Below are 25,029 nucleotides of genomic sequence, written 5' to 3'. Positions count from 1 at the left end.
CCAGCCCCTAGCCTGGTAACACCTGGGATTTTGACGCAGAAGTGCCAAGTTCCACGCTTGGCACATAGTAATTGATTTCATCCTAACGCTAGCCGACTTCATGTATTGGGTAGTTTCCCATCTCAGTGTCTAAGAAGCTCCACAGCTGGAGATGGCCGCCCTTGGTCTCGGACCCCCCCCTTGTGATCTCTGCTTTGTGATTGCTTTGATGAGCCATTTGGGTCCAGGTGCTCCTGATCACACCACCTCCCCTATTTGGGACTTGTGCCCCACTCCCGCTGTGAGGGCTACACCGAGCTCTGGGGGCTTGTGGGGATTAACACGGAGATCTTGCTGAAGGTATCTTGGTGCTAAGTTAAGGGAGATAGTCAGTTCGCTATGGGCTAGGATCTCAGTGCTGGTGACCTTGGGTGAGTGTCTCCCTGTAAAGTGATAAGGATGCCTGCTGGAAAGGGTGGTGGGAGGATTAAGTGCGTTAAGGAGGCCCTCCTCCCAAGCTTTTAGTTGGCCTCCATTGTGATGGCGGTTATTGCTGGGAGTGGCTGCAGGGGGTGGGGGCTGGGCTGCCTCAACTCCCCCCCCCCACCAGCACACCTGCTGAAGCACGTGTCCCTGCCTCAGGGCAAAGGGGAATCTGGCGCTCCCTGGGAAGGCAGCCAGCGCGGTTCTCCTGGAGTGGTTGAGTCCAGCTGGAGGCCTTTCCCCATCCACAGGGGCTGTTCCGTGATGGGGTGAAGATTTGGGTCACCCACCCGTGGTCCGGGGAGAAGTGACTCGCCCAAGGTCACAAGGCCACCACCAGTAGAGCCAGGATGGGGTTCCAGGTGGCTTGACTTGGCAGCCAGCGCCTGTGCCCATGGCACCCCCTCACCCCAGCTGTCTGGGTTATTTTGGGCTTCCTCCCGTGCCAGCTGTCTGCTGGCATCCCTGCCCGGGACTGTCTGGTTGGAAGTAACCGGCGTGGTGCTGTTGGCTCCTCCTGTGAGGGCCAGGGCTGGGTCTTCAATCCCCGATGAGCTGTGCTGTGCTGGGTCCAGCTCCTTTCCTGGGAGGGAAGAGTGTTCCTGCCCAGACTCCCCGCTGCTCAAGTACAGCAAGAGGGCGAAAGCACCTGATAAAAATTGAGGTTCACATTGTCAATATCCCAAAAGCCGCCTCCTCCTATACTCCCTGAAACCTGTTTTAAATTTGGCTCTGCCATTGAACCCCCTTGCTCTCAGGTGACCCTCTGCTGCCCGAGGGTGTGGCGCCTCCCTTTAGAGTCCTCGTTGCTCTCCGGGTGGGGGTCTTTACCCGCCACCTGCCTTGGATAATTAAGTAATTGATGTACGTCTCCCTCCCAGCTGCACCCTGGAGGGCTCCAGCCAGTTTCTCCTCTCCCTAGATCCAATCAGGGAGCTGTTGGGTGCTCAGCTGTGGTCTGGATGTGGTTCTCGGCGCGGTGTCGGGACCCACCTGGCTGGACTGTACCCCTCTCTCTCTGCTTTGGTCCCTCTTCTTTCTTTGTCCCCCCACCATCACCTCTTGGGGCAGGGAGGGTGGGGCAGTTTGTCCTGCTGCTGTTCCTGCTGGTCCCTCGAGGGCGCCCCATCCACCGGTCACCCAGCGAACGCGGGGCGGGGCTGCTGCTGGCGCCGGGCCCCAGGGCTTGCAGAGAGAGGGCCACGCCAGCGGAAGGGCCGGCCAGGAGGTGGCAGGACTTGCCTTACTACTGAGTTGCCGGCGTCTCCGCCTCTTCCGGCTCCTCTGCCGGGAGACCTAGCGTGGAATATGACCTTTCGGACCCTCTGGGTGGAGACACAGCCTCTGCCTGGGCTGTGCAGTGAGGTGGCCCCACCATCTCAGGTCGTCTGGCCCAGTGCATCTGTAGCTGGCATGTGACTTCCAGCAAGCTCCTGCCCCTGAGTGCTGGGAGGAGCAGGTCCGGCAATAATTTTTTTTTTTTTTGTGAGACAGTTTCGCTCTTGTTGCCCAGGCAATGGTGCGATCTGGGCTCACCGCAACCTCCGCCTCCAGGATTCAAGTGATTATCCTGCCTCAGCCTCCGAGTAGCTGGGATTACAGGCATGCGCCACCACGCCCGGATAATTTTGTATTTTTAGTAGAGACAGGGTTTCTCCATGTTGGTCAGGCTGGTCTCGAACTGACCTCAGGTGATCCACCCACCTCGGCCTCCCAAAGTGCTGGGATTACAGGCATGAGCCACCGCGCCTGGCCGGACAATAATGTTTTGAGCTGTTGCTGAGTCTGGCTTTTGTGAGGGGAACTTTTAGCACTCAAGGAGTGGCCTTGTCTCTGGCCCGTCCCGGAGTGCTCATGGGCAGCCAAGGCCTGGAGACTGCTCAGGCAGGGTAGATGTATTTGCCAGGCCACCTCCTGTCCCTGGGACCTCAGGGAGTAGCTTCATCCCTGAAGGCTCAGTGTCTTCTGCCTCATGTGGGTGGCCCCTCTGCAGGATTCTCAGGCATCCAGGGAAGTGGGTGCCACAGTGTTGCCTCCAGTCTCACTGGGGCTGGCTGGACTTTGCTCTGACAACACAGCAGTGGCTGGGCCCCCGCAACTCTCTGGGACTCAGTTTCCCTGTTGGCCGCACTATGGCATAGGCCCCCGCGTGGACACCGATGAGCTGACCCCACAAATACCACCTGGCCGCTACCCCAGGCTTCAGTGGCCTAACAGCTCTTGTGTCAGGAACCATCTTAAAGAATCTTTCTTGCTTTCTCAAACTCTCCAGGAATTCCTGGTGACTGGAAGGGGAGTGACTTGGGTCCTCAACCTCTAGCAGGTAAGGGAGCTGCCTTCTGGGTGGGCATGCCCAGTTCCTCAGTGGGCCCAGTGCAGCCCAGCCTCCGAGGAAGCTCTGAGCAGCTGGCTTGGCTCCGAGGTATTTTTAGCTACAGATCCAGCCCCCCTCCATCACCACAACAGTCGAGTCCAAATCAAACGTGCTCCAGGCAGGTGGGGCTGGGGTTCTGCCAGCCTCCTGGCCAGCAGGGGTGGGTGGGCAGACTGGGGCCAGTATCAGCTGTTCTGCCTGGACCCAGGCTGGGCTAGGAAGGCACATTTGTGCTCATTTCCCGCCTCCATTTCTGTGCAAGCTTGTGCTGTCATAAGTAGAGATCACAGCCCCATTTCTTGGATGGAGAAAGTGGACACTGAGGTCTGAGGCTTTTGAGGACAGTCAGGAGCCCTCCTATGGGCTCCAGTGATGCACTCACCAGCTTCTGGTCTTCTTCCACCTCTTAGAGTGCCTTGGCTCCCTCCTGTGGTCCTGGGGAACCTCGGCCCCAGCCCTGCCTCCCCAGCCAGTCACAGCTCCTCCCTGGTCACCCTGAGGGAGCTCAGGGCCTGGCTGGTGGCTGGGCTCGTCTCCTTCTGTCCCCCACTCCTGTGGAGCCTGGCAGGCAACTCCATGACCTGACCCCGGTTACCTTGACAGCTCTGCCTGGCCTCCCTCTCATGGCCCAGCCATCCCAGAACCTGAAGAGGTTTTCTACTTGCCGTGCCTTTGCCAGGCCGGGTTACCCACCCTACCTTCCCTGCCTGCCCTCCAGTGCTGCCAAGCCCAGTGTGCCGGCCAGCGCTCAGCCTTCCGTAAAGGGTTCCCCCGCTTCCAACCTCCATTGCACTGCTTCCCCCAAGACTGACCTTCTGGAAGGCTGGAGCACAACTGCCTCTCAATAAACGTGTTGCAAAAAAGGAATGGATGAGTTGCTGTGCATTTGTATAGGGAGTGTTTGACCCAGGAGATTCCCCTTTGCCCAGTGCCGGGAGAGTGCATCCACTGAACCTGGAGTGCCTCCCCGGCCTCCCCTTCCCAGCTCTGCTGTGGTCTTGGGATTCTATGGGCGGTCGCTGCTGCCCTCTGGTGGTCAGACTGTGCCTTGCTTGCACTGTGAGAACCTTGACCATGGAACTGCCAGGTTGGCGGTTTTCCTCCACGAAGTGAGGTTTACATGACCCTTGCCGAGACCTTGAAAACTGGGCGTCTTTGGGGTGGGGTCGCCAGCAAAAAGATCCTGAGTTTTGCCAGCCCCTATCTGAGGAAACTACGAAGGTCACTTGCCCCCAACCATGCTGCTGTTGGGGGTTTTGTTAGAAATGGGCTCTTCCTACCCCAGCTGGTAGGATCCCACTCGGCCATGCTCTCGTGCCTATCTGCCGTGGACCGGCTCCAGGGGGGGTCCCTCTGCCACCCTGTCCACTCACCTGGCTGGTGCAGAGGGCAGTCAGCCCGCCCAGGGTGAGGAGTAAGAGGAGGGGTGGGGGTTACGGGTAATTCAGCTAGCGGCCCTGATAGCATTGCCTACAGTAAGTGCTCAACAAATAAGCTGTTTTGATCAGGGGATGGGAGAGTTGGGGGGATTCCTGGGATGAAGGACATGTGGCTGCTGGCAAGGAAACGCATTTTCTTAAATTTCTTGGTGGGTGTGGGGTTATCAGTCTCCAAAGCTCAAGGAGAGGGACCAAGTTGACTTCAACTAGAGCTACTCCAACCTGCCCCTCCCTGACGACGTCTTGCGTGGTTCACGCCTCTGGCTCCTGCCGGAAGGAGGCGCCCGCCCCTAGTGGTTTGGGGCCAACCTGCGCCCAGAGCGGCCGGCGCCGAGGCGATTGCCCGGCAGAGGGCGTCAGACGACCACCCTGCAGCCCAGGGTCGGGGTGCGGGTAAGCGGAGCCCAGTCCCTCACCCCAAACCCGCGTGCACGCAGGCGTTCCTGGCCCAGGCGAGGTGGGCAGACACGACCCTCGCGTCAGCATCTTCCCTGGTGCCACCGCCGCTACCTCCTGTGGGGAAGCTGGGCCAGAGGCGGACATGTGCCAAGCCACGCCGCTGGGGCAGTGCAAAGTTGAGGGGCTCTTCCCGGAGCTGGAGGCCGGGGGCTTCTCGAACCCGGTGCGGAGGCACAGCCAGCCAATCCGGGAGACTCTGTCTGGCCCCGCCGGCCAATCAGAGGGTCCCTGCCGAAGGCGGAGCCTGCCAATCAGGGGCACCTGGAGTCGCTGGGCAGCCACGATCGGGTCTCGCCGGCGAGGGGCGCGCCGTGACGCGCGGAGGGTGGCGGTGGGATGGGGGTGGGAGCTTCGCTCGCAGCTGAGCCCCGTTTCTCCGGTGCCGCAGTATCCCTGGGACTGAGAGCTGAATACCCACACTCAGGGCTGGGACCTTAGCAGAAAGGAAACTGAGGCTGGGAGGTCGGCCGGGAGGCTGCCTGGCGGAGGCGGTGCTGCTCCGAGTGGGCGGGGCTGGTTCCGGCCCCGCCCCGCCCCCGACCTCTTGGCTCCGCTAGTGCCCGGCGCGCAGCCGCCAGTGCTGCGGGCTCCGGGCAATGGATGCCCCCGGGGCCCCGGCCCCGACCGCCGCCCCCGGTCCGGGCAGGAAGGAGCTGAAGATCGTGATCGTGGGCGACGGCGGCTGCGGCAAGACCTCGCTGCTCATGGTGTACAGCCAGGGCTCCTTCCCCGAGGTGAGGCCCGCAGCGGGGCTGGGGTGGGGGCGATGGACGCCCAGAGCCCCGACCCTCAGTCCCCAGCGTCCCGAGCACGGAGAGGCGGCCGCCACCCCGGGGCGCCCCCTCGGGAATTCCAGAGCCCAGCGGGGTGAGGGGGGGAGCTGATCCGGGACGAGTGAGGGAGGTGGACGGTGGATTCAGCTGGAACCTTGGCCCCCGCCGGCCCCACCAAGGACCAACCCGACCCCCTCTCCCGCAGCACTACGCCCCGTCGGTGTTCGAGAAGTACACGGCCAGCGTGACCGTTGGCAGCAAGGAGGTGACCCTGAACCTCTACGACACAGCCGGTGAGTGAGCCTGCGCGCCGGGGGGCCCGAGGGTCCGCCCGCCCGAAGGGTTTCCCCTCCCGGGCGTCCCCCACCGGGTGTCCCCGCCCTGCAGCCTTGGCAGGGCCTTGGCCGGCTCTTCACTCCTGGAGGCCGCTCAGGGGCGCTGGCTGCGGGGCCCTAGAGGCCAAGCCCTATATGTAAGTGGAAGGTGTTTGGAGGAGGAGGTGAACTCCGGGGCCACCCTCCCAGCTCTGTGCTGAGAGCCCACAGTTCGTTCCTCTCCTGTGGTTCTCGAAAACAGTGGGCTGCTCTTGGGCCTCCCATGGTTCCAGGATTGCTGCGCTACCTGCTGTGGTCTCTGCAGACTCTGTGGGCTGCAGATTTGAGTCCCTTGGTGCTCGGATTGCCTGGGCTGTGTGTCTGGGTCCTGTGGTTCTGGGATGCTCCCGGCCGCAGATCAGCCTGTGGCTCCAGGGCTCTGTGGACTGCGCTCTGCAGCCTGAGGCTCTGGGGTCCTGTGGATGCGAGTTCTGTGTCTGCAGCTCCCAGGATTCCACGGCTTGCAGTTGGTGGTTCTGGAATTGTGTGGCTACAATTACTTCTGTGCTTTCCTAGTTCCCTGGGACAAAACCAGACAGTGTAGAAAATGAACTGAGGAAGGAACAGAGCACTGGGGGCAGGGGCCCCACACCAGGCTCTGCCTGCCGCCTGCAGGCCCCCACGGGTGGTTTACGGATTTATGTGCAATTGCTTGGGAGTCGGTGTTGTGAGGGGTGGGGACAGGAGAAACACAGTCAGTGGGAGGACCCTGACTCCCATCTGGGCTTCATCAACATTGGGGACCAAAGGTTGAGATCCCCAGGTGGGGCCTCACCCCACCTCTGTGACTCAGTGTTTAGTGATCTGCAGGGAACCACGTCATCAGGTGGCCCTCTCTGGCCAGCCAAGCCTTGTGTGTGTGAGGTGAGGTCAGACACTGACCTGGGATGGAGCCAAAGTCCAGACACTTCCACCCCCAGCTAGACCTTGGAGAGGACCCAAAAAGGGGCTGTCCTAGCTCAAAGCCCCCCTCCATTCCGACTTCAGCAGGTCCTATCGTGACCTCTGAGGAACCTGTCTTTGTGGGATATGGGCCCTGTAGGGCCACCCCCAAAACAGCGCCTGTCTCTAGCCCCTGGTGAGCTGGGAGAGCTGAGGCATCAGAGGAATTCCCGAGGCGTGGCCCAGAGGGCAGTAAAAGTCATGGTCTGGGACACCTTTCCTCTCACGGTTCTTGTGCAGGAGCCAGGGAGGGCCAAGGTCATTAACCCACTTTTTGAGTCAAGTGCTGCTGGGTGGAGACATTCACAGCAACCCACTGCCCTGCAAGAGGCCAGGAGGTTTTTTCTTTCCTCCTCCTCTGCCCTCAGGGCCTCCCCTATCAGGTCCCGGGGTTCACTGTTCAGGGCAGCCTCCACATCATGAGAACAGGGATGGCCTTTCTGGCCTTGCCCAGAGAGAGATGCTCAAGGAACGTGTCAGAGTAGATTGTGGTGTGGAGATTCTGGAAAGCTACAAGTGGGTGTAGGAAGAATTTGTGCCAAGAGCTGCTACCAGAGGGACGGAGGAGCATCCCCTGCTATAGTCACCAGAAGCAGGCGACCACTGGCACCATGGGGATCCCATCCACAGTCCCATCCTGTTCCTGCCACCCTCTTTGGAGTCAGATCTGGGCTTTGACCCCAGCTCTATTGGCTACGTATCATTGGGGATGTCTGGGCCTCAGTTTCCTGATCTGTCATGAGCACTAAGAGGGTCATGAGGATTAAATCGGATTAATATATGATGTTCACCAGCCTGTCCAACATGGTGAAACCGCATCTCTACTAAAAATCCAAAAATTAGCTGGGCATGGTGGTGGGCACTTGTAATCCCAGCTACTTGGGAGGCTGAGGCAGGAGAATCGTTTGAACCCGGGAGGCAGAGGTTGCAGTGAGCCCAGATTGTGCCATTGCGGTCCAGCCTGGGCGACAGGGCGAGACTCCATCTCCCAGCACTTTGGGAGGCTGAGGCAGGAGAATTGCTTGAAGCCAGGAGTTCAAGACCAGTCTGGGCAACATGACGAAACCCCGTCTCTACTAAAAGTACAAAAATTAGCCAGATGTGGTGGCACACGCCTATAGTCCCAGCTACTCGGAAGGCTGAGGCAGGAGAATTGCTCGAACCCAGGAGGTGGAGGTTGTAGTGAGTCAAGATCACGTTACTGCACTCCAGCCTGGGCAACAAAGCGAGACCCCGTTTCAAAAAATAAAAATTAAAAAAAATTAAAAAGACCCTACCATCCTTGCCCAGCTCTAGCTCAGGCCTGTGCTTTGGAATCCGATGCCATGCCCCGAGCTGGCCCCCCAGCCCCTGCTGCAGCGGGGAGATCTATCTTCCCTGGCAAGTCTCTTCCAAGCAGCAGAGAAGCAGGGCTCAGGGGAGGAGGCTGGCCTCACAGTCTGACAGACCAAGGAGGGGCACCCAGGGAGAAGAAATCTGGCTGCTCCCTGTAGGGTGTCCCCCGTGACCGGGGAAGGCCTGCTCATAGGAGGAAATCCCCTGGTCAGTGAGTGCCACCAGGGAGAGCCCAGGTCCCAGTGCTTGTCATGGAGCAAGGCTTGGAAGGTTATGGAATGAATGGGTAGTGGATCTGAATGCCCGAGATGATTCGTCTCTGCCTGCAGATGGACGGCTCTCAGGAGAACATGACAGAAAGCCATGGCCAGGCGGCCACGCAGAGAGAGGCAAAGGCCAAGAGGGTGAGGGAATGGCCAAGCCAGAAATGAGTCTAGTAAACGTAGTTGTAGAAAGTTCTAGAACCCAATGGGCCACACACAGTGGCGGAAAGGGCATCTTCCCAACTGATGGCCACCAGAGCTGTGAGAAAAGGGGTGGCTCTCAGAGGCTGAATTTCTCCACACCGAGGACCAAACGCTGGCCCTGGGCAGGGGCCGGACCCTGCCCACAGGGACCCTCGTGGAAGGCCCGTCTGGCTGTCTCCCTCCTGAGGAAGTAGTTACAGACACCACAGCGGAGGGAGGGCAGATCGGGTGACGGGGCTCTCAGGGCTCAGAGGGGAAGGGGCGGGGGCCGTGGCACCCACTGCTCTGTCGGCCTCACCAGGGCCCTGACATCCTCTGAGGCAGGAAGCTGCGGTGAAGTCTGAAGTTTCCTGGGCTGGGGGAGGCGGGGTGAGGTGGGCTGTGAAGACACAGGCGGGAGAGTGAGCTCATCGGGGCCAAGGTGTGGGGTCCAGGGTTGGCGGGGCACAGGATGGGATGGGGGTTGCCTGGGGAGAGGTGATCCCCTTCTGAGCCCGAGATGGGAACAGAAAGAAAATTGGCAGGCAATGGAGTAGGAGTTGCTAAGACAAGGAACCAGGGACAGATGTGTGTCGTGAGCCTCAGAAGCACCGGAGGCCTGGGCTGAGCCAAGGCTGGGGTCACCCAGAAGGTGGTCTCAACTCCCAGCTGGGGCTGCCCAGCCCGTCTCCCTGGTAAAGCACAGGTGGGCGGGCCCCAGCAGAGTGAGTAAAAGTGGGTTCCTCTTCTGGTAGCTTTCTTTCTCATGCTGCCAGTACCCCTCCCTGACCAACGCCCCAGCTGGAGCTGGGGGCCACCTGCTCTGTGTGTCCTCCTGCCCTGGGGATTTGAGGTCTTTTCTCCTCAACTCTGCCCTGGGCCTTAGAGACCCCTGCCCCGGAAGCAGGACTTCCTTGGCAAAGCCTCATCCCACCAAGAAAATAGCCCTGTGTGCGGCATGAGCCTCCCTTCCGCCCAGCCCTGCCACACCGCCCCAGTGCACGTCAGGACGATGGGTGGCTCTAGGGGGAGCCCAGGCCTAGAGACTTCCTCACCAGAAGCACATGCATCCTTTGCATGTAATTCCTGGGTGTTTTTTTTTTTTTTTTTTTTTTTTTTGACGGGGGGATTGGTTAGAGACAGGGTCTCGCTCTGTCACCCAGGCTGGAGTGCTGTAGCATGATCATAACTCATTGCAGCCACAGCCTCTTGGGCTCAGGTGATCCTCCCACGTCAGCCTCCCAAAGTGCTGGGATTACAGGTGTGAGCCACCACGCCTGGTCTACCTGGGCTGTTTTAACCTCTAAGCCCATCTGCAGAGGCTGGATGGGCCCCCTCAGTGACTATGGGCAGGTGACATGGACCCTTTCAGCCCTGGTATCATTTTAGGTAGAATGTGGAGGGTAATGGTATCACCTGGTTGCTGGGAGGCCCCTAAAGCTTCTGGGTCCAAAGATTCTGGGGTTCTGACCACCCGCCATGCCAGGCTATTAACTTCTCCTGGAAGTTTCTATTTCAAGAGTAACCACAATAGCAGTCCTCCTGCCTCCCGGCACTGCCCCCACTCCGCCCCTGCCCCTGCACCGCTCCCGCTCTAAGCATTGCTTCCCTTCTCCTGGGCTTTCACCTTCCAGATTAGGGGGAGGGTTATCACTGTTATCATCACCCCTTTGCCCAGATAAATTGACACCCAGAGAGGGAAATGTGGGCGTCAGTTCGAGATGTGGAGGCTGCCCTGAACAGTCCCGCCCAGTATGTGCATGAGTGAATGGAACCTGACCCTCCTGACTCATATGAGAGAAGGTATTTATTAATAGTACACTCCCCCATCCCCAAGTGGGCATGGGGTTGGTGCACACGGAAGTAGTCCTCTGCAGGCCTGGTCCCCCCACCACCCCCACGCCCCAAAGGCCCACACTGAATTCTAGGGAAAGCTGGGCTGGGCAGAGTCAAGCCAGGAAGGCAACCTGGAGGAGGTCCTGGAGTCGGAGCTGGCTGCCTCTCCCTTCCCAGAGGCCCTCTTTCTTGAGAGGGCTGACATTTTTCCTCACCTGGTCAGGGCTGGGACAAGTAGGGTGAGGATTCCTTCCTGTTTTCTGGGGTAGGCTAAGAAAAAAATAATACTCCAGTAGGGTCCTCTGTTATTTACAAAGCTTCCCCTTAGCTGTGTGGCCTGGGGCAAGTCACTCCAGCTCTCTGTGCTTCCGTTTCTCAGCCTGTAAAATGGGGCCAACATTAGTGTCTACCTTGTAGGGCTTTTTGGGGAAACATGAGTTAATCCAGGTGAAGGGCTTCGAGCTAGACCTGGCATGTAACACAGAAGCCTTCATGGAGAGGTGCTGCCAGAATCACAGTGGTACATACCTGCAGCCCCAGCTCCTCAGGAGGCTGAGGCAGGAGGATGGCTTGAGCCCAGGAGGTTGAGGCTGGAGTGAGCTATGATCACACCAGTGCACTCCGGCCTGGGCAACAGAGCAAAACATCCCCAGCTTTTTTTTTTTTTTTTTTTTGAGGCAGAGTCTCACTCTTTTGCCCAGACTGGAGTGTAGTGGTTCAATCTCGGCTCACTGCAACCTCCACCTCCCCAGCTCAAGTGATTCCCCTGCCTCAGCCTCCCAAGTAGCTGGGATTACAGGCATATGCCACCACGCCCGGCTAATTTTTGTATTTTTAGTAGAGACAGCATTTCACCATGTTGCCCAGGCTGGTCTTGAACTCTTGACCTCAAGCGATCCTCCCGCCTCAGCCTCCCAAAGTGCTGGGATTACAAGCGTGCGCCACAGCGCTCGGTCTAGACCATGACTTTTATATGAGAGAAAGAGTCGGTATGAACCATCTTTATTATTACTGTCATCAAGTCTCGCTCACTTTTCACATCTCCATTCCACAGATGAGGAAACTGAGGCCCAGAGGTTAATTCCCAGTTGGGAAGGCTGGGGACAGCTTCCTGGAAGAACTGGTGCTTTTAGAATGGCCTGGCAGGCAGCTGACCTTGGGGACTGGTTGGCCTCTGGCTCACAGGGTGCTTGTCTCTGACCTTGACAAAGGCCCCCTCCACCACTTGGGTTCTTAACAGGAAGAACTGTCCCCGCCCAGTGTACCTCCCAGGGTGGCTGCTTGAATGAACACAGGTCAGGAAGTGGAATGCCCTTGCCAAGGCTGCAGGGCACCTAAAGCCGGAGAGACGACGACTAACCCTCTTCACCCACTCCTTCCTTTGAGCCTTCCTTCACCAAACAGGTGTTAAGCTCACCTGTGTTCCCAGGGACACAACAGTGAACAGCACAGAGGTAGTTCCTGCCCGCAGGAGAGGCAAACCAAAAAACCCAGAGAATTACTGCTTTTTTGTTTTTTATTTTTGTTTGTTTTGAGACAGAGTCTCGCTGTGTCCCCCAGGCTGTAGTGAAATGGCACGATCTCAGCTCACTGCAACCTCAGCCTCCCGGGTTCAAGCGATTCTCCAGCCTCAGCCTCCCAAGTAGGTGGGACTACACGCGCCTGCCCCCACACCCAGCCAGTTTTTTGTATTTTTAGTAGAGACGGGGTTTCACCATGTTGGCCAGGTTGGTCTCGAACTCCTGACCTCAAGTGATCCACCTGCCTCAGCCTCCCAAAGTGCTGGGATTACAGGTGTGAATCACCCCGCCCGGCCCCAGAGAAGTATTGTGAAATCAGGTAGGGGTGAGAGCCATGAGTAAAGCCACCGCCATGGGGCAGACTGCCAAGGAGGCTGTTTCAGAGCAGTCAGGAAAGGTCTCTGGGAGGAGGCGACATTCCATAGAGCCCTGAAGGAGAGGAGGGAAGGAGCCACACTGCTCCCTGTTGAAAGAGCCTTCTGGAGGAGTGAACATCAAGGGCAGAGGCCCCAGGAGAGGCAGGCAGGGTGTGACTGCCTCCAGCGCTCCGGGGCCGACTTCTTCCTTCACCCACTGCAGCCTGATGCCTGCCCTGCCACCTCCTGTCCTGATGTCACTGCACGCTATAGTTGCCAAACCCAGTGGGCAAGTCTCAACCCTTGTCTCTGCTGTGTGTGACGAGAGTGGAACAACCTTGGCTGACGTGGTGGCTCACGCCTGTAATCCCAGCACTTTGGGAGGCCGAGCCAGGTGGATCATCTCAGGTCAGGAGTTTGAGACTAGCCTGGCCAACATGGTGAAACCCCATCTCTACCAAAAATACAAAAAAAGGCTGGGCGCAGTGGCTCACGCCTGTAATCCCAGCACTTTGGGAGGCCGAGGCGGGTGGATCACAAGGTCAGGAGATCGAGACCATCCTGGCTAACACGGTGAAACCCTGTCTCTACTTAAATAAATAAATAAATAAATTAGCTGGGCATGGTGGCGGGCGCCTGTAGTCCCAGCTACTCTGGAGGCTTGAGGCGAGAGAATGGCGTGAACCCGGGAGGCGGAGTTTGCAGTGAGCCGAGATCACGCCACTGCCCTCCAGCCTGGGCGACAGAGCGAGATTCTGTCTCAAGACAAACAAACAAAGAAAAGAAAAGGCCGGGCGCGTGGCTCACATCTGTAATCCCAGCACTTTGGGAGGCTGAGGCGGGCAGATCACGAGGTCAGGAGATCAAGAACATCCTGGCTAATACAGTGAAACCCCACCTCTACTAAAAGTACAAAAAATTAGCGTGGCGTGGTGGCGGGCACCTGTCAAGTCCCAGCCACTCAGGAGGCTGAAGCAGGAGAATCGCTTGAACCTGGGAGGCGGAGGTTGCCGTAAGCTGAGATCGCACCACTGCACTCAGCCTGGGTGACAGAGTGAGACTCCGTCTCAAAAATAAAATAAAATAATAAAAATACAAAAAAAATTAGCCAGGCAGGGTGGCACCTGCCTATAGTCCCAGCTACTCAAGAGGCTGAGGCAGGAGAACCACTTGAACCCAGGAGGCGGAGCTTACAGTGAGCCGAGATCGTGCCACTGCACTCCAGCCTGGGCAACAGAGCAAGACCCTGTCTCCAAAAAAAAAAAAAGAAAAAAGAAAAAAAGAAATGAGAGAAGACGTCCAAGGGGGCCCCATTTTATAACCTTATCCACGGTTTCACTTTCTGTAGTTTCAGTTACCTGAGGTCTGAAAATATTACATGGAAAATTCCAGAAATAATTCATAAATTTTAGATCATGCACTGCTCTGAGCAGCGTGATGAGATTGCACGCTGTCCTGCTGCATCCCACCCGGGATATGATTCGCCCCTTCCTCTGTGTATCTCTGCTGGAGACACCACCTGCCCGTGAGTCAGTCAGTAGCTGGCTCAGTAACAGGCCAGGCTGGTCTTGAACTCCTGAGTTCAAGTGATCCTCCCGCCTTGGCTTCCCAAAGTGCTGGGATTACAGGTGTGAGCCACAGTGCCTGGCCCTGTTTTATTTTATTCTTATTGTTGTTAATCTCTTACTGTGCCTAATTCATAAACGAAACTCTCTTATAGGTGTGTACATATAGAAAAAAAAACAGCGTATCTAGAGTTCTAGACTGTCTGTGGTTTCATACATCCACTGGGGGTCTTGGAATCCACCCTTGTGGGTTAGGGGGGACTACTGTACCTGTTCACTCCTGCCATATTTGTAAAAGGGAATATGTTATGCCAGAACTATGAACCCCATTGTTACATCTTAAAGGACCGGAACCTATTTTTGCACAATACAAAACAAAATAGCACATTAGTGTGTATCAGCAGAAGGAACATCCCACTTGGAATTTCATGAGCTGGGGTTGACTCCTGGCCCGGTCACTGAGTCATTGACCTCAAGCAAATCACTTCATTTCTGTGACTCTCAGGTTCTTCCTATGTTGTGGGAGTATTCATCATTTCCCCACCATATCTGGCTGTCATGTAAGGATTTTTTTTTTCTTTTTTTTTTTTTTTGAGACAAAGTCTTGCTCTGTCACCCAGGCTGGAGTGCAATGGCACGATCTCAGCTCACTGCAACCTCTGCCTCCCAGGTTCAAGCAATTCTCCTGCCTCAGCCTCTGGAGTAGCTGGGATTACAGGCACCTGCCACCATGCCCAGCTAATTTTTGTATTTTTAGTAGAGACGGGGTCTCACCATCTTGGTTAGACTGGTCTCAAAATCCTGACCTCGTGATCCCCCTGCCTCGGCCTCCCAAAGTGCTGGGATTACAGGCGTGAGCCACCGCACTCAGCTCTTTTTTTTTTTTTAAGACTGAGTCTCGCTCTGTCGCCAGGTTGGAGTTCAGTGACGTGATCTTGGCTCACTGCAACCTCCACTTCCCAGGTTCAAGCAATTCTCCTGCCTCAGCCTCCCAAGTAGCTGGGACTACAGGCGCGCGCCACCACACCTACCTAATTTTTGTATTTTTAATACAGACAGGGTTTCACCATGTTGGCCAGGATGGTCTCGATTTCTTGACCTCATGATCCGCCTGCCTCGGCCTCCCAAAGTGCTGGGATTACAAACATGAGCCACCACACTTCGCCAAGGATTTCTTAACCATTTCTAGACTAAAGCACCCTGAAAACTGCATAGAGTATAGCATGTATTATTATAAAGGCAGACGCAGAGGGCAGGCAGTTATCCTCAAAAGGGAAAAAACATAGATGGTTAATCTGGATGTTTAAGAATAAAATGCTAAGGAGAAAACGGTGAGAAGAGAAACGAGGGAAGGACCTTCCTGGCATGTGGAACAGCAAGCACAAAGGCTGGAACATGAGAGCTTGGTGGGTTTGAGAAACAGTGAGATGGTGCCTTGGCTGGACTGCAGTGAGCAAGTGGGTGTGGCAGGAGATGAAGTCATGTGAAACAGGGGAGATGTTTGGATTTTATGCAAAGGGTAATAGGGGCCAGGCACGGTGGCTCATGCCTATAATCCCAGCACTGTGGGAGGCTGAGGCAGGTGGATGACCTGAGGTCAGGAGTTCAAGACCAGCCTGGCCAAGATGGCGAAACCCTATCTCTACTAAAAAAAATACAAAAATTTCATCCCTGTAATCCCAGCACTTTGGAAGGTCGAGGTGAGTGGATCACCAACAGTCGGGAGTTCGAGACCAGCCTGACCAACATGGAGAAACCCCGTATCTACTAAAAATACAAGATTAGCTGGGTGTGGTGGTGCGTGCCTGTAATCCTAGCTCCTCGGGAGGCTGAGGCAGGAGAATCACTTGAACCTGGGAGGTGTAGGTTGTGGTAAGCCGAGATCGAGCCATTGCACTCCAGCCTGGGCAACAAGCGAAACTCTGTCTCAAAAACAAAACACAACAAAAACAAAAATTAGCCAGGCATGGTGGCAAGCGCCTGTAATTTCAGCTACCTGGGAGGCTGTGGCACGAGAATTGCTTGAACCCGGCAGGCAGAGGTTGCAGTGAGCTGAGATTGGGACACTGCACTCCAGCCTGGGTGACAGAGCGAGACTCTTGTCTCAAAAAAAGGTGGGGGGTGGGGGGCAATAGGGAGCCATTGAAGATGCTTCAGTTGTGGAGACGGGGGCAGGATATGACTTGTGTTTTAAGAGCCATCCAGCTGTCAGGTGGATAATGGATTCATCAAAGGGCTGCAGGAGGCCAGGGAAGAGGGACAGAGGAGGACTTAGATGAGGATGGTGTAGGGGCGGGGGGGGGGGGCGGGGGGTGGCCAGCAGCAGACAGGGCCCCACTGTCCAGTAGAATTTTCTGCAGTGGAGGAAATGCCATGCACCTGTCCCAATCACTGCATTAGCCATGAGCCCCGGGAGGCAGTTCATCACCTGAAATGGGGCTTGTGCAACTGAGGAGTTGAATGCTTCATGTTAATTCATTTTTTATTTTTATTTATTTTTATTTGTTTTGAGACAGAGTTTCGCTCTTGTCACCCAGGCTGGAGTGCAATGGTGTGCCTTGGCTGGTGACAGCCCCGTGAGGTAGATTTTATGATTTTCATGTCCCAGGTGGGGAAGCCAAGACTCCCACCACTGTCCTGTCTAAGTCAAGGTCACACAGCCGGTGAGGGCAGAGCTGGGATTTGAACATGTGTCTCATCTGCCTCTAGTGACCTCACCCTTATGCATTGTTCCATGGGGGAGCTGGCTGAGGACTTTTGGAGGTCCCTGGGTTGAGGGGGAGCCAGTGGGGAGAGGGTGGCCATGCCCCGTCACCAGCAAGGAAGTAGGAGCAGACATGGCCTGGTGGTGCTCCGTGGAGAGGCCACTTGTCCTGAGAGGTGTCTGGCAGAGAAGGAGTGGAGGGCAGGCTGGCGCCACCCCGCACCTGCAGCAGCTGGGGATGGGGCAGGGGGATTCCTTGGCCTCCACGTTCCTTGTTCAGTGGAAGGAAGTCGAGGGGCGGGGGGGCTGGTCACCAATGAGCCTGAAAAGCTCTCACTTCTCACTGTGGGGATTTTAAAAAAATACCGGGGCATGATGACTAAGTGCAGTGTAGAACCCTGGGCTGGGCTGGCTCCTCAACGGGGAAAAAAATAAAGGACAATATTGGTGAAATGGTCAAAATCTGACTATGGCCTGTGGATCGGATTAGAATGCAGAGTCCATGCGGTTTCTGGGGCTTGGGGCAGGGGAGAGAATGCCCTTGTTCTCAGCAGATAGGCGCTGAGCTAAGGGGTGAAGAGGCAGATGTCTACAGTTACCGTGCCCTGATAGGGAGAAACAGAAGTGTCTGTCTCCAGATAAAGCCAGAGGGGCCAATGCAAGCAGGTGGTGAATCACAGTCAGAGAGCTCTTCACACTCTTGTTGCAATTTTACTGTAAGTTTGAAACTGTCAATATAAAAAGTTACAAAGAATTGTTTTATAAAGAAGAAGAAAAAAGCAAACCCAACCAAGCTCAAGCCTAGATCCGTGTTTGGTCTCGGGGCGGGGCCGGGCGTCACGGCGTCAGGATTAAAGTATCCCCCCAGAAGTGTGCTCTGTGAATCTGGATGGGGAGGGCGCTTGGTGCTGTTCCCACCAAGCAACCCACCACCCTCCTCCTAGTGCTTGCAAGAATGGGCAGGGAACTCAGCCAACTGCATCAGACCCCGAGAAGCTGGAGGCTGAAGCCAGACACCAGCCTCTCGGGACTTGGGGACACTGTGAGCCCACCCAGCCCCACAGGTCTGAATCTTTGGGGAGGGGAGGGTTCCAGTCTGCGCTCTGCCCTTGACCATCAGGGCAGGGGGATCACACTGGCTATTGGCATCATCGCTAGCAGTTTCTCCAGCCCCAGCCCTAGAATCAGGCCAAGCTCTCAGCACTGCGTGGGTTTGATCTTGAGGATTCTTTACCACCATCCAGGACTGGGGGGCTGCCACTCATGGGTTTTGTTAAGAAACAGGGTCTCGCTCTGTCACCCAGGCTGGAGTGCAGTGGCATGATCACAGCTCACTGTAGCCTTGACCTCCTGGGCTCAAGCGATCTTCCGGCCTCAGCCTCCCGAGTAGCTGGGACCACAGGCCTGTGCCAGCACTCCTGGCTTGCTGCCCATTGTATAGATGAGGAAATTGAGGCCCTAAGACAGGGTCACTTGCCTGGCCCCTTCCCCTTCACCCATCAGAGTCCAGACAGGGAGGGGACGTCCCCTGACCCCACCCCACTCTCTGCTTTCAGGGCAAGAAGACTATGACCGGCTGCGGCCCCTGTCCTACCAGAACACCCACCTCGTGCTCATCTGCTATGACGTCATGAACCCCACCAGCTATGACAACGTCCTCATCAAGGTGAGGCCGGCCTCCTGGGTGGCGGCCCCACATCTGGGCCCGGCCGCACCCCTGATCCCCTGCCCCCTCCCTCCACAGTGGTTCCCTGAGGTCACACATTTCTGCCGCGGGATCCCCATGGTGCTCATCGGCTGCAAGACAGACCTGAGGAAGGACAAGGAGCAGCTGCGGAAGCTCCGGGCGGCCCAGCTGGAGCCCATCACCTACATGCAGGTGGGCCAGGGGCCAAGACCCCGGGGCGCAGCCGTGGCTGTGAAGCTTCCCGGACGTTTGGCCTCTGCAACTGGGGTGCCTTAGTGGCCTTTCAGGGAGCTGAGGGAAGCAAGATTCTAAGAATAATTTTTAACTATTAGTATTGATGGCCTGTGGACCTGAGCACTTTACACGACTACTCTCAATCCTTAGGACTCGGAGGCAGGTGCTGTTCACATCCCCCAGTTTACAGGGGGAGAAACTGAGGCCCAGAGAAGTTAAGCAGCTTGCCCAGGGCCACACAGCTAGCCAGAAGTGGAGCCAGGATCTGGTCCCATCCACTGTGCTCCAAAGTCTGTGCTATGAGCCGCCGTCCTGTCGTGTCCTGTCTGTCTTGTTTGAAAGTAGGCGTCCCCTTCATGGGCCAATTGACCGTGCAACTCTTTGGGTGAGGCATGGGGGAATAAACAGAATAAAAGGAATGCAAAGGCAAAAAGAAACTTTCACAAGAAATAACCATTAATAAGGGCAAATTCGGCTGGGCATAGTGGCTCACGCCTGTAATCCCAGCACTTTGGGAGGCCAAGGCGGGCGAATCACCTGAGGTTGGGAATTTGAGACCAGCCTGACCAACATGAGAGAAACCCCGTCTCTACTAAAAATACAACATTAGCCGGGCATGGTGGCGCATGCCTGTAAACCCAGCTACTCGGGAGGCTGAGGCAGGAGAATCACTTGAACCTGGGAGGCAGAGGTTGTGATGAACCAAGATCGCGCCATTGCACTCCAGCCTGGGTAACAAGAGCAAAACTCCATCTCAAAAATAAATAAATAAAAGGGCAAATTAATTTGCCTAAATGGTACTTTCAGAGAAGGGAGAGAGGTGGCTGGAAGTCCTTTCTGTCTTGAGGCCTCCAACTCTTCTCACAGGCCTGGGAGACACACCTGGGGGAACCAACCCCGGGTCTCAGGATTCAGCCCCTCCCTGCCTGGAGCTGGAGAGACGCCAGAGTGGGGGCCTGGACAGGGCTTCTTCCAACCTGCGGGCTGCACTGCACTGGCCCTCCATTCCACCCACACACTGTGAGGGCCAGCCGGGATGGAGGAGACAGACAGGCCCAAACCAAGGCCTCCATCCCTGGAGAGTCCTCAGAGCCAGTCCCAAACCCACCAGGTGGTGCCAGGAGACCTCCAGAGGCCCCTCACCTAATGCTGGCTCCTCCCCCCACCCAGGGCCTGAGCGCCTGCGAACAGATCCGAGCTGCTCTCTACCTGGAATGTTCCGCCAAATTTCGGGAGAATGTGGAGGACGTCTTCCGGGAGGCTGCCAAGGTGGCTCTTAGTGCTCTGAAGAAGGCGCAACGGCAGAAGCGCCGGCTCTGCCTGCTGCTCTGACCCAGGGCAGACAGACCTCACGACAGCACTGACAGGGCCCGAGGGCCCAGGTACCGACTGCACCAGGGAGGCTGCCCCATCCTGACCCTCCAGCTCATGGTGTCTAGGGCCTGCGGCTAGACTCTTGGAACATTCTGGAACTCTCTCCTTTCCTGGCTGGGGCTCTGACCACAAACTCCCCTCCAGGCTGCCCCTGGGACATGGTGGTGATGTGGGTGCAGGAGCCAGTGTCTGTTCTCGGGACTCGAAGTGCCCTCATCACAGCCACCCCCACCACGAGTGTCTCCCCAGTGCAGACTCAAGTTATGCTTGAAATGAAAAAGTCTATCTGGTGTTGGGTAAACGTGGACCTGGCACTGTTCCACGCGGGCGCCCCAAGCCTGCCACTCCTGTGTCCCCACCTCCCTGGGCTCCCAAGATAGGCACCACCGTATCCTCCAGCTCCTTCCTTCCTTCCCCCAGGAACGCGGGGGGCCACCGAGGGGGCTGGGCCTATCAGGAGGACACAGGCCGCAGCCTGGCACCCACCTCTCCCATCTCCACCCCACATGGAAGACTTGTCTTCAGCTTGGCCACTGTCTTTGCAGAGCTGGGCACATGTGCCCAGGGGGCAGAAAAAAATGGCTTCTCAGTTGTTAAAAGTATACCCTGGACCACCCATCTGACCATCTCCTTAAGGTTTCATCCAAAGCCCCCACCGTCAGAGACTCGGGATGGGAAGGGCAGTCGGCTCCCCATGTGGTCATGAGCGAGTTTTCTGTGGACTGCTCCCCACACTGTGGCAGGACAGGACTGGCCCACTTAGTCCTCAAGCTCCCAACCTGCTGTCCCTCAAGCCCTGCTTCTACCAGCCTGTGGAGTTCAGGAGGCAAGACATCCCGGCCTCCTTTGAGAACTGATGGGATCTACCCCCTGTCCATGTGGGACAGTTTCTCAGAACTGGTTCGTAGACCACCTGTGTCACCAACAGCCAGATACCTAATCCCTGAGCCTCCTTTGGGAAGGTCTGGGGCCAAGGGTCTGGGATTTTTTTTTTTTTTTTTTTTTTTTTTGGGGACAGAGTCTCATTCTGTCACTCAGGCTGGAGTGCAGTGGCACGATCTTGGCTCACTGCAAGCTCCACCTCCTGGGTTCAAGCGATTCTCTTGCCTCAGCCTCCTGAGTAGCTGGGACTACATGCGCGCACCACCATGTCCAGCTAATTTTTGTATTTTTAGTAGAGACAGGGTTTCACCATGCTGGCCAGGCTGGTCTTGAACTCCTGACGTCGTTATCCACCCACCTTGGCCTCCCAAAGTGCTGGGATTACAGGCGTGAGCCACCGTGCCCGGCCCAGGACTTCTAAAACAAGCATCCCAGGGGATTCCGGTGCCCACCAGAAGTCGCAAGCTGTCTGGCTCTGGAGGGCGCCTAGGAGTCAGTGTCACCTAAGATGGGATAACGGCTTCAGGCAACTCCTAGCCTTCCCTGTATCTCCTGCCTCAGCTCCCCTGGCCCAGTGCTGGGACGTCACCTAAGCCTGAGCTTCCAAGAGGTCAGGTCGCCAAAGGAAGGAGCCTTCTGAGACCCTCCCCAACCCACCCAGGTTCCCAAGGCCCTGCCGTACCCTGGGGAATCAACCAAGGAGCTCTTGTTCTCGAAGAACCCCAGGCCTCATGATGGTCTAAGGTAGAGGTCCGACAACTACAGCCTGTGGGCCACATCTGGCCACAGCCTGATTTGTAAATAAAGTTTTATTGGAACACAGCCACACCCATTCCTTTCTGCATTGCCTTGTGCTCTGTGGCTGCAGGTAAAGAGTAGCTGCCACACAGACCACCTGGCCCATAAAGCTCAAAATAGTTGCCATCTGGCCCTTTACAGACAGCTAGCTGACTCCTAATCTAGGGCAAACACAGGTGCCTAAAAAGGGCCAGAAAGGAGACCAGAATGAAGGGCAGGGGGGTGGCGGGGCCTGTGGCAACTGGAGAGTAGGCGTCCTGTGCCATGGGAATGTTGCCAGGTCCGTTTTTCTAGGGAAAGCAGAAATCTGGACTTTTATGTGGAATCTCACCGTAGGGGAGAGGAAATGTCATTTTAAAAATGTAATCAGGCCAGGCACAGTGGCTCACACCTATAATCCCAGCGCTTTGGGAGGCCAAGATAGAAGGAGCAGTTGAGCCCATGAGTTGGAGACCAGCCTGGGCAACATAGTGAAACCCCATCTCTACTAAAAAATATTAAAAAGTAGCAGGGTGACCAGGTGTGGTGGCTCACGCCTGTAATCCCAGCACTTTGGGAGGCCGAGGCAGGCAGATCACAAGGTCAAGAGATCGAGACTATCCTGGCACACATGGTGAAACCCTGTCTCTGCTAAAAATACAAAAAAAAAAAAAAAGCCAGGAGTGGTGGCACGTGCCTGTAGTCCCAGCTACTCAAGAGGCTGAGGCAGGAGAATCACTTGAACCTGGGAGGCGGAGGTTGCAGTGAGCTGAGATCGTGTCACTGCACTCCAGCCTGGGTGACAGATCAAGACTCCATCTCAAAAAAAAAAAAAAAAAGAGCAGGGCATGGTGGTGCATGCTTGTGGTCCCAGCTACTCCAGAGGCTGAGGTGGGAGAATCCCTTGAGCCCTGGAGGCGGAGGCTGCAGTGAGCTATGATCATGCCACTGCACTCCAGCCTAGGCAACAGACCCTGTCTCAAAAAAAAAAAAAAAAAAAGTAATTAAAAATTTTAAAATTCCTTGGGGAGGGCTAAACAAGGCATGCCTGTGGGCACTGCTGTGAGGTCTGGCCTAGGGATTTGTAGGGCCATGGTTAGGGGAGCTGAGGCCCGTATATGAATGGTGGGGCAGAGCACTAAGCCAAACCTGGTGGCCTCTCTGCCTCCTGTCGAATGCAGAGTCTCACCCAAGCGATGCCCAGTGGCTCTGGCCCCGCCTCAGGGTGCGGCCCCTGGGAGTGAGCCTGCCAGGCACCCCCACCTCTCTCCCACAACATCCAAAACCTCTGGGAAGGAGGGGGGAGGTGGTTCCCCTCCACAGGGGCCAAGGGTCTTGGTCCCACTCTCCAAGTACCTGCTGAGACACTGCAGGAAGGTGGGCCGCAGGATGGACGGGGTCAGGGAACCCCGAAGCACAGACGGGAACTTCCTTGTCCCCTTGGACGACCCAGGGCCCGGGGCACCCTCTGGTGGCGACTCTGCTCACAGCCTGACTCAGGATGCCCCCAGTGCTCCCAGGGGCAAGAAGAGCACAAGGCAGACGCGGTGGGTCTCTGAGAACTTAAATAACCCTCACCACAGCGGGGTGGGTGAGGAGGGGACTCACAGCAGAAGCAGAGTGGCCCTGGGGTGGGGGCGCCACAGGACACTGAGGGTTCACACCACCCCAGCCTGGGCCTGGTAAGTAGCAGGTCAGCATAAATCCAACCCCGAGAGGCACATCCAAACCCCACCCAGAGGGGTTCAAATGACAGGAGTGGAAACAGAGGGGCTCCCTGAGGCTTCAGGCCCCATCCCCAGGAAGACTGGCCCGGCCTCGGCCACCTTCAAGCACAGGGGTGAGGCCTCGGGTTCCAGGGACGATGGGGGACCCAGCATTAAATATGTCATAAATAGGCGGGCGGACACTGTGCGGACAGGCGGGGCTCACATTCCTCTAGACCACTGGGGTCCACTGGGGGACCAGGGCCTGGGCCCTCTCCCAGCGACACCACGGGCCTGAGATGGCCGCTGGGAAGAAGCCCGGGAGACCCCTGCAGTTTGAAGTCTGGGCCGAGGGCACAGGAGCCCGAGGCTCACGGCTGCTTTGTCTTGCCTCTGTTCTTCTGGAGCTTGGCATGCACGACTTTGAGCGTAGTCAAGAAGTTGCCGAGGAAGAGAATGAGGAAGGTGAGCGCCAGCACGAACACCTGGGGGAGTCCAGAGAGGAGGGCGAGGCTGGGGCATCTGCCCTGCTGAACCCCTGCCCCCAGCACCCCAGAAGCTCCAGCACAGCTGCCCCCAAACTCCCAAACTGCAGGGTTTTGCCATCGAAGGCAGAGATTCAGGAGACCTGGGGGAAGGGTGAGGCCTCAGGCTTGGGCAGGGCCTAGGAAGGTCTCGATGGGGCGAACCTCCTTGGGATCCACAGATTGGGAAAGGCTCCATATCTAGCCCTTCCAGGAGCCTCCCCCCAAACACGCCCCCCCCACACACACCCCCCATCCCTGCCAGCCCAGCCCGTCCCAGGAACCTCCCCGCAGGACACCACACACATGCACATACCCCAACCCCACATCTGCCATCCCAGCCCTCCTCAGGAATCCGCACCCCAGCATGCCACACATATACCCCATCCCTGCCATCCCAGCCCTCCCGGGAACCTCCCCCGAGCATGCCCCCACCCCCCATACCTGCCATTCTCTGCATTCCTCGTGGCTGGAGAGCTCAAACAGCGTGACGGCATTGTAGAGCTGCCAGAACTGGAGAGAGGAAGGCAGGCGCTGCTCACCCACCAGGCTCCCCTGGCCAGCCACGTAGAAAGCCAGGGCGATGGCCAGGCCCCTCACCCAACTTTGGGTATCAACTACCCACAACACTGACAGACACCCCCAAAATGAAATGCAGGCACCTGAGGCCAGGGCAAGATTAGTTCTGGCTCCTGCCTTGGCATCCCTGGGCCCAGAGGCTGCCCAGGCCCCAGGATGCCGTGGGGCCCAGCATGGGGACGGAAGGAGAAGGAGGGCAAAGCCTGAAGACCTTCTGTTCCTGGGGGTCAGCCCAGACAGGAGACACCCACAAACTCCAGGGGGACTCACATGGCCACAGAAGAGGAAGGGCAGGAGAAAGGTGAGGCCCCGCCACATCCAGGACTGGAACCCTTCTGTGGAGAGGAGGGAAGAAAAAGGACCCGCTGAGGGGCTCCGCTGCCCCCACAGCCCCACCAGTCACCCTAAGATGAGCCAGAGACAGTCGCACATGCGGGGGGTCAGCCCTCACCTGTCATAGCTGGGTGGGCATTCACTATGACAGTAGCAGCCCTGTCACCCGGCCTGACTGCTCTCTCTCTTCAAGCCACCAAGAGCCAGGTGACAACACACAGACACTGGGCACTATGTTGTTACTAATTTCTTTAATCTGCACAGGGTTTTGCATTTTATAACGAATTTTCACATGCATCATTTCTATCGAGTCTTGAGACAGGAGGACCTACTTAGGAGAATAATTTG

At 56.8% G+C, this 25,029-nt stretch overlaps 2 protein-coding genes and 1 pseudogene across 4 annotated transcripts in view; 2 read left to right on the top strand and 1 right to left on the bottom strand.

The window, feature by feature from the left end:
• The first annotated feature begins 17 nt into the window (after nt 1-17).
• Nucleotides 18-3,703, top strand: LOC103892147 (uncharacterized; annotated as a pseudogene).
• Nucleotides 3,704-3,806: 103 nt separating this feature from the next.
• RHOF (ras homolog family member F, filopodia associated) lies at nt 3,807-21,584 on the top strand. 2 transcript variants are annotated; one of them, XM_002823893.6, is made up of 5 exons: nt 3,807-5,468; nt 5,713-5,800; nt 18,142-18,251; nt 18,330-18,464; nt 19,677-21,584. In XM_002823893.6, exons 1-5 carry the CDS (start codon nt 5,331-5,333, stop codon nt 19,836-19,838), a joined length of 633 nt encoding a protein of 210 aa, XP_002823939.3. In that variant the 5' UTR covers nt 3,807-5,330; the 3' UTR covers nt 19,839-21,584. The 2 variants fall into 2 exon arrangements, with proteins under 2 accessions (XP_002823939.3, XP_024112205.1); XM_024256437.3 differs by having other exon boundaries at nt 18,657-21,584.
• TMEM120B (transmembrane protein 120B) overlaps nt 21,553-25,029 on the bottom strand; it is a 61,611-nt gene continuing 58,134 nt past the window's right edge. For both annotated transcript variants that reach the window (XM_024256435.3, XM_024256436.3), the window contains 3 exons: nt 24,619-24,683; nt 24,214-24,282; nt 21,553-23,730 (listed from right to left, as the gene is read on the bottom strand). In XM_024256435.3, the coding sequence (XP_024112203.1) occupies nt 23,617-23,730; nt 24,214-24,282; nt 24,619-24,683 (248 nt within the window). In that variant the 3' untranslated portion in view covers nt 21,553-23,616. The remainder of the gene's footprint in view (nt 23,731-24,213; nt 24,283-24,618; nt 24,684-25,029) is intronic.

Source organism: Pongo abelii, chromosome 10 (genome assembly GCF_028885655.2).
Source record: "Pongo abelii isolate AG06213 chromosome 10, NHGRI_mPonAbe1-v2.0_pri, whole genome shotgun sequence".
Classification (NCBI taxonomy): domain Eukaryota; kingdom Metazoa; phylum Chordata; class Mammalia; order Primates; family Hominidae; genus Pongo; species Pongo abelii.
The sequence above is the reverse complement of the archived record's forward strand: the minus strand, read 5'-3'. Positions and strand labels throughout refer to the sequence as shown.

Coding starts and splice junctions, on each gene's coding strand:
- RHOF (XM_002823893.6), top strand. CDS start 5,331: ATGGATGCCCCCGGGGCCCCGGCCCCGACCGCCGCCCCCGGTCCGGGC. Junction 5,801..18,141: donor GAACCTCTACGACACAGCCG/GTGAGTGAGCCT, acceptor CTCTGCTTTCAG/GGCAAGAAGACTATGACCGG. Junction 18,465..19,676: donor AGCCCATCACCTACATGCAG/GTGGGCCAGGGG, acceptor CCCCCCACCCAG/GGCCTGAGCGCCTGCGAACA.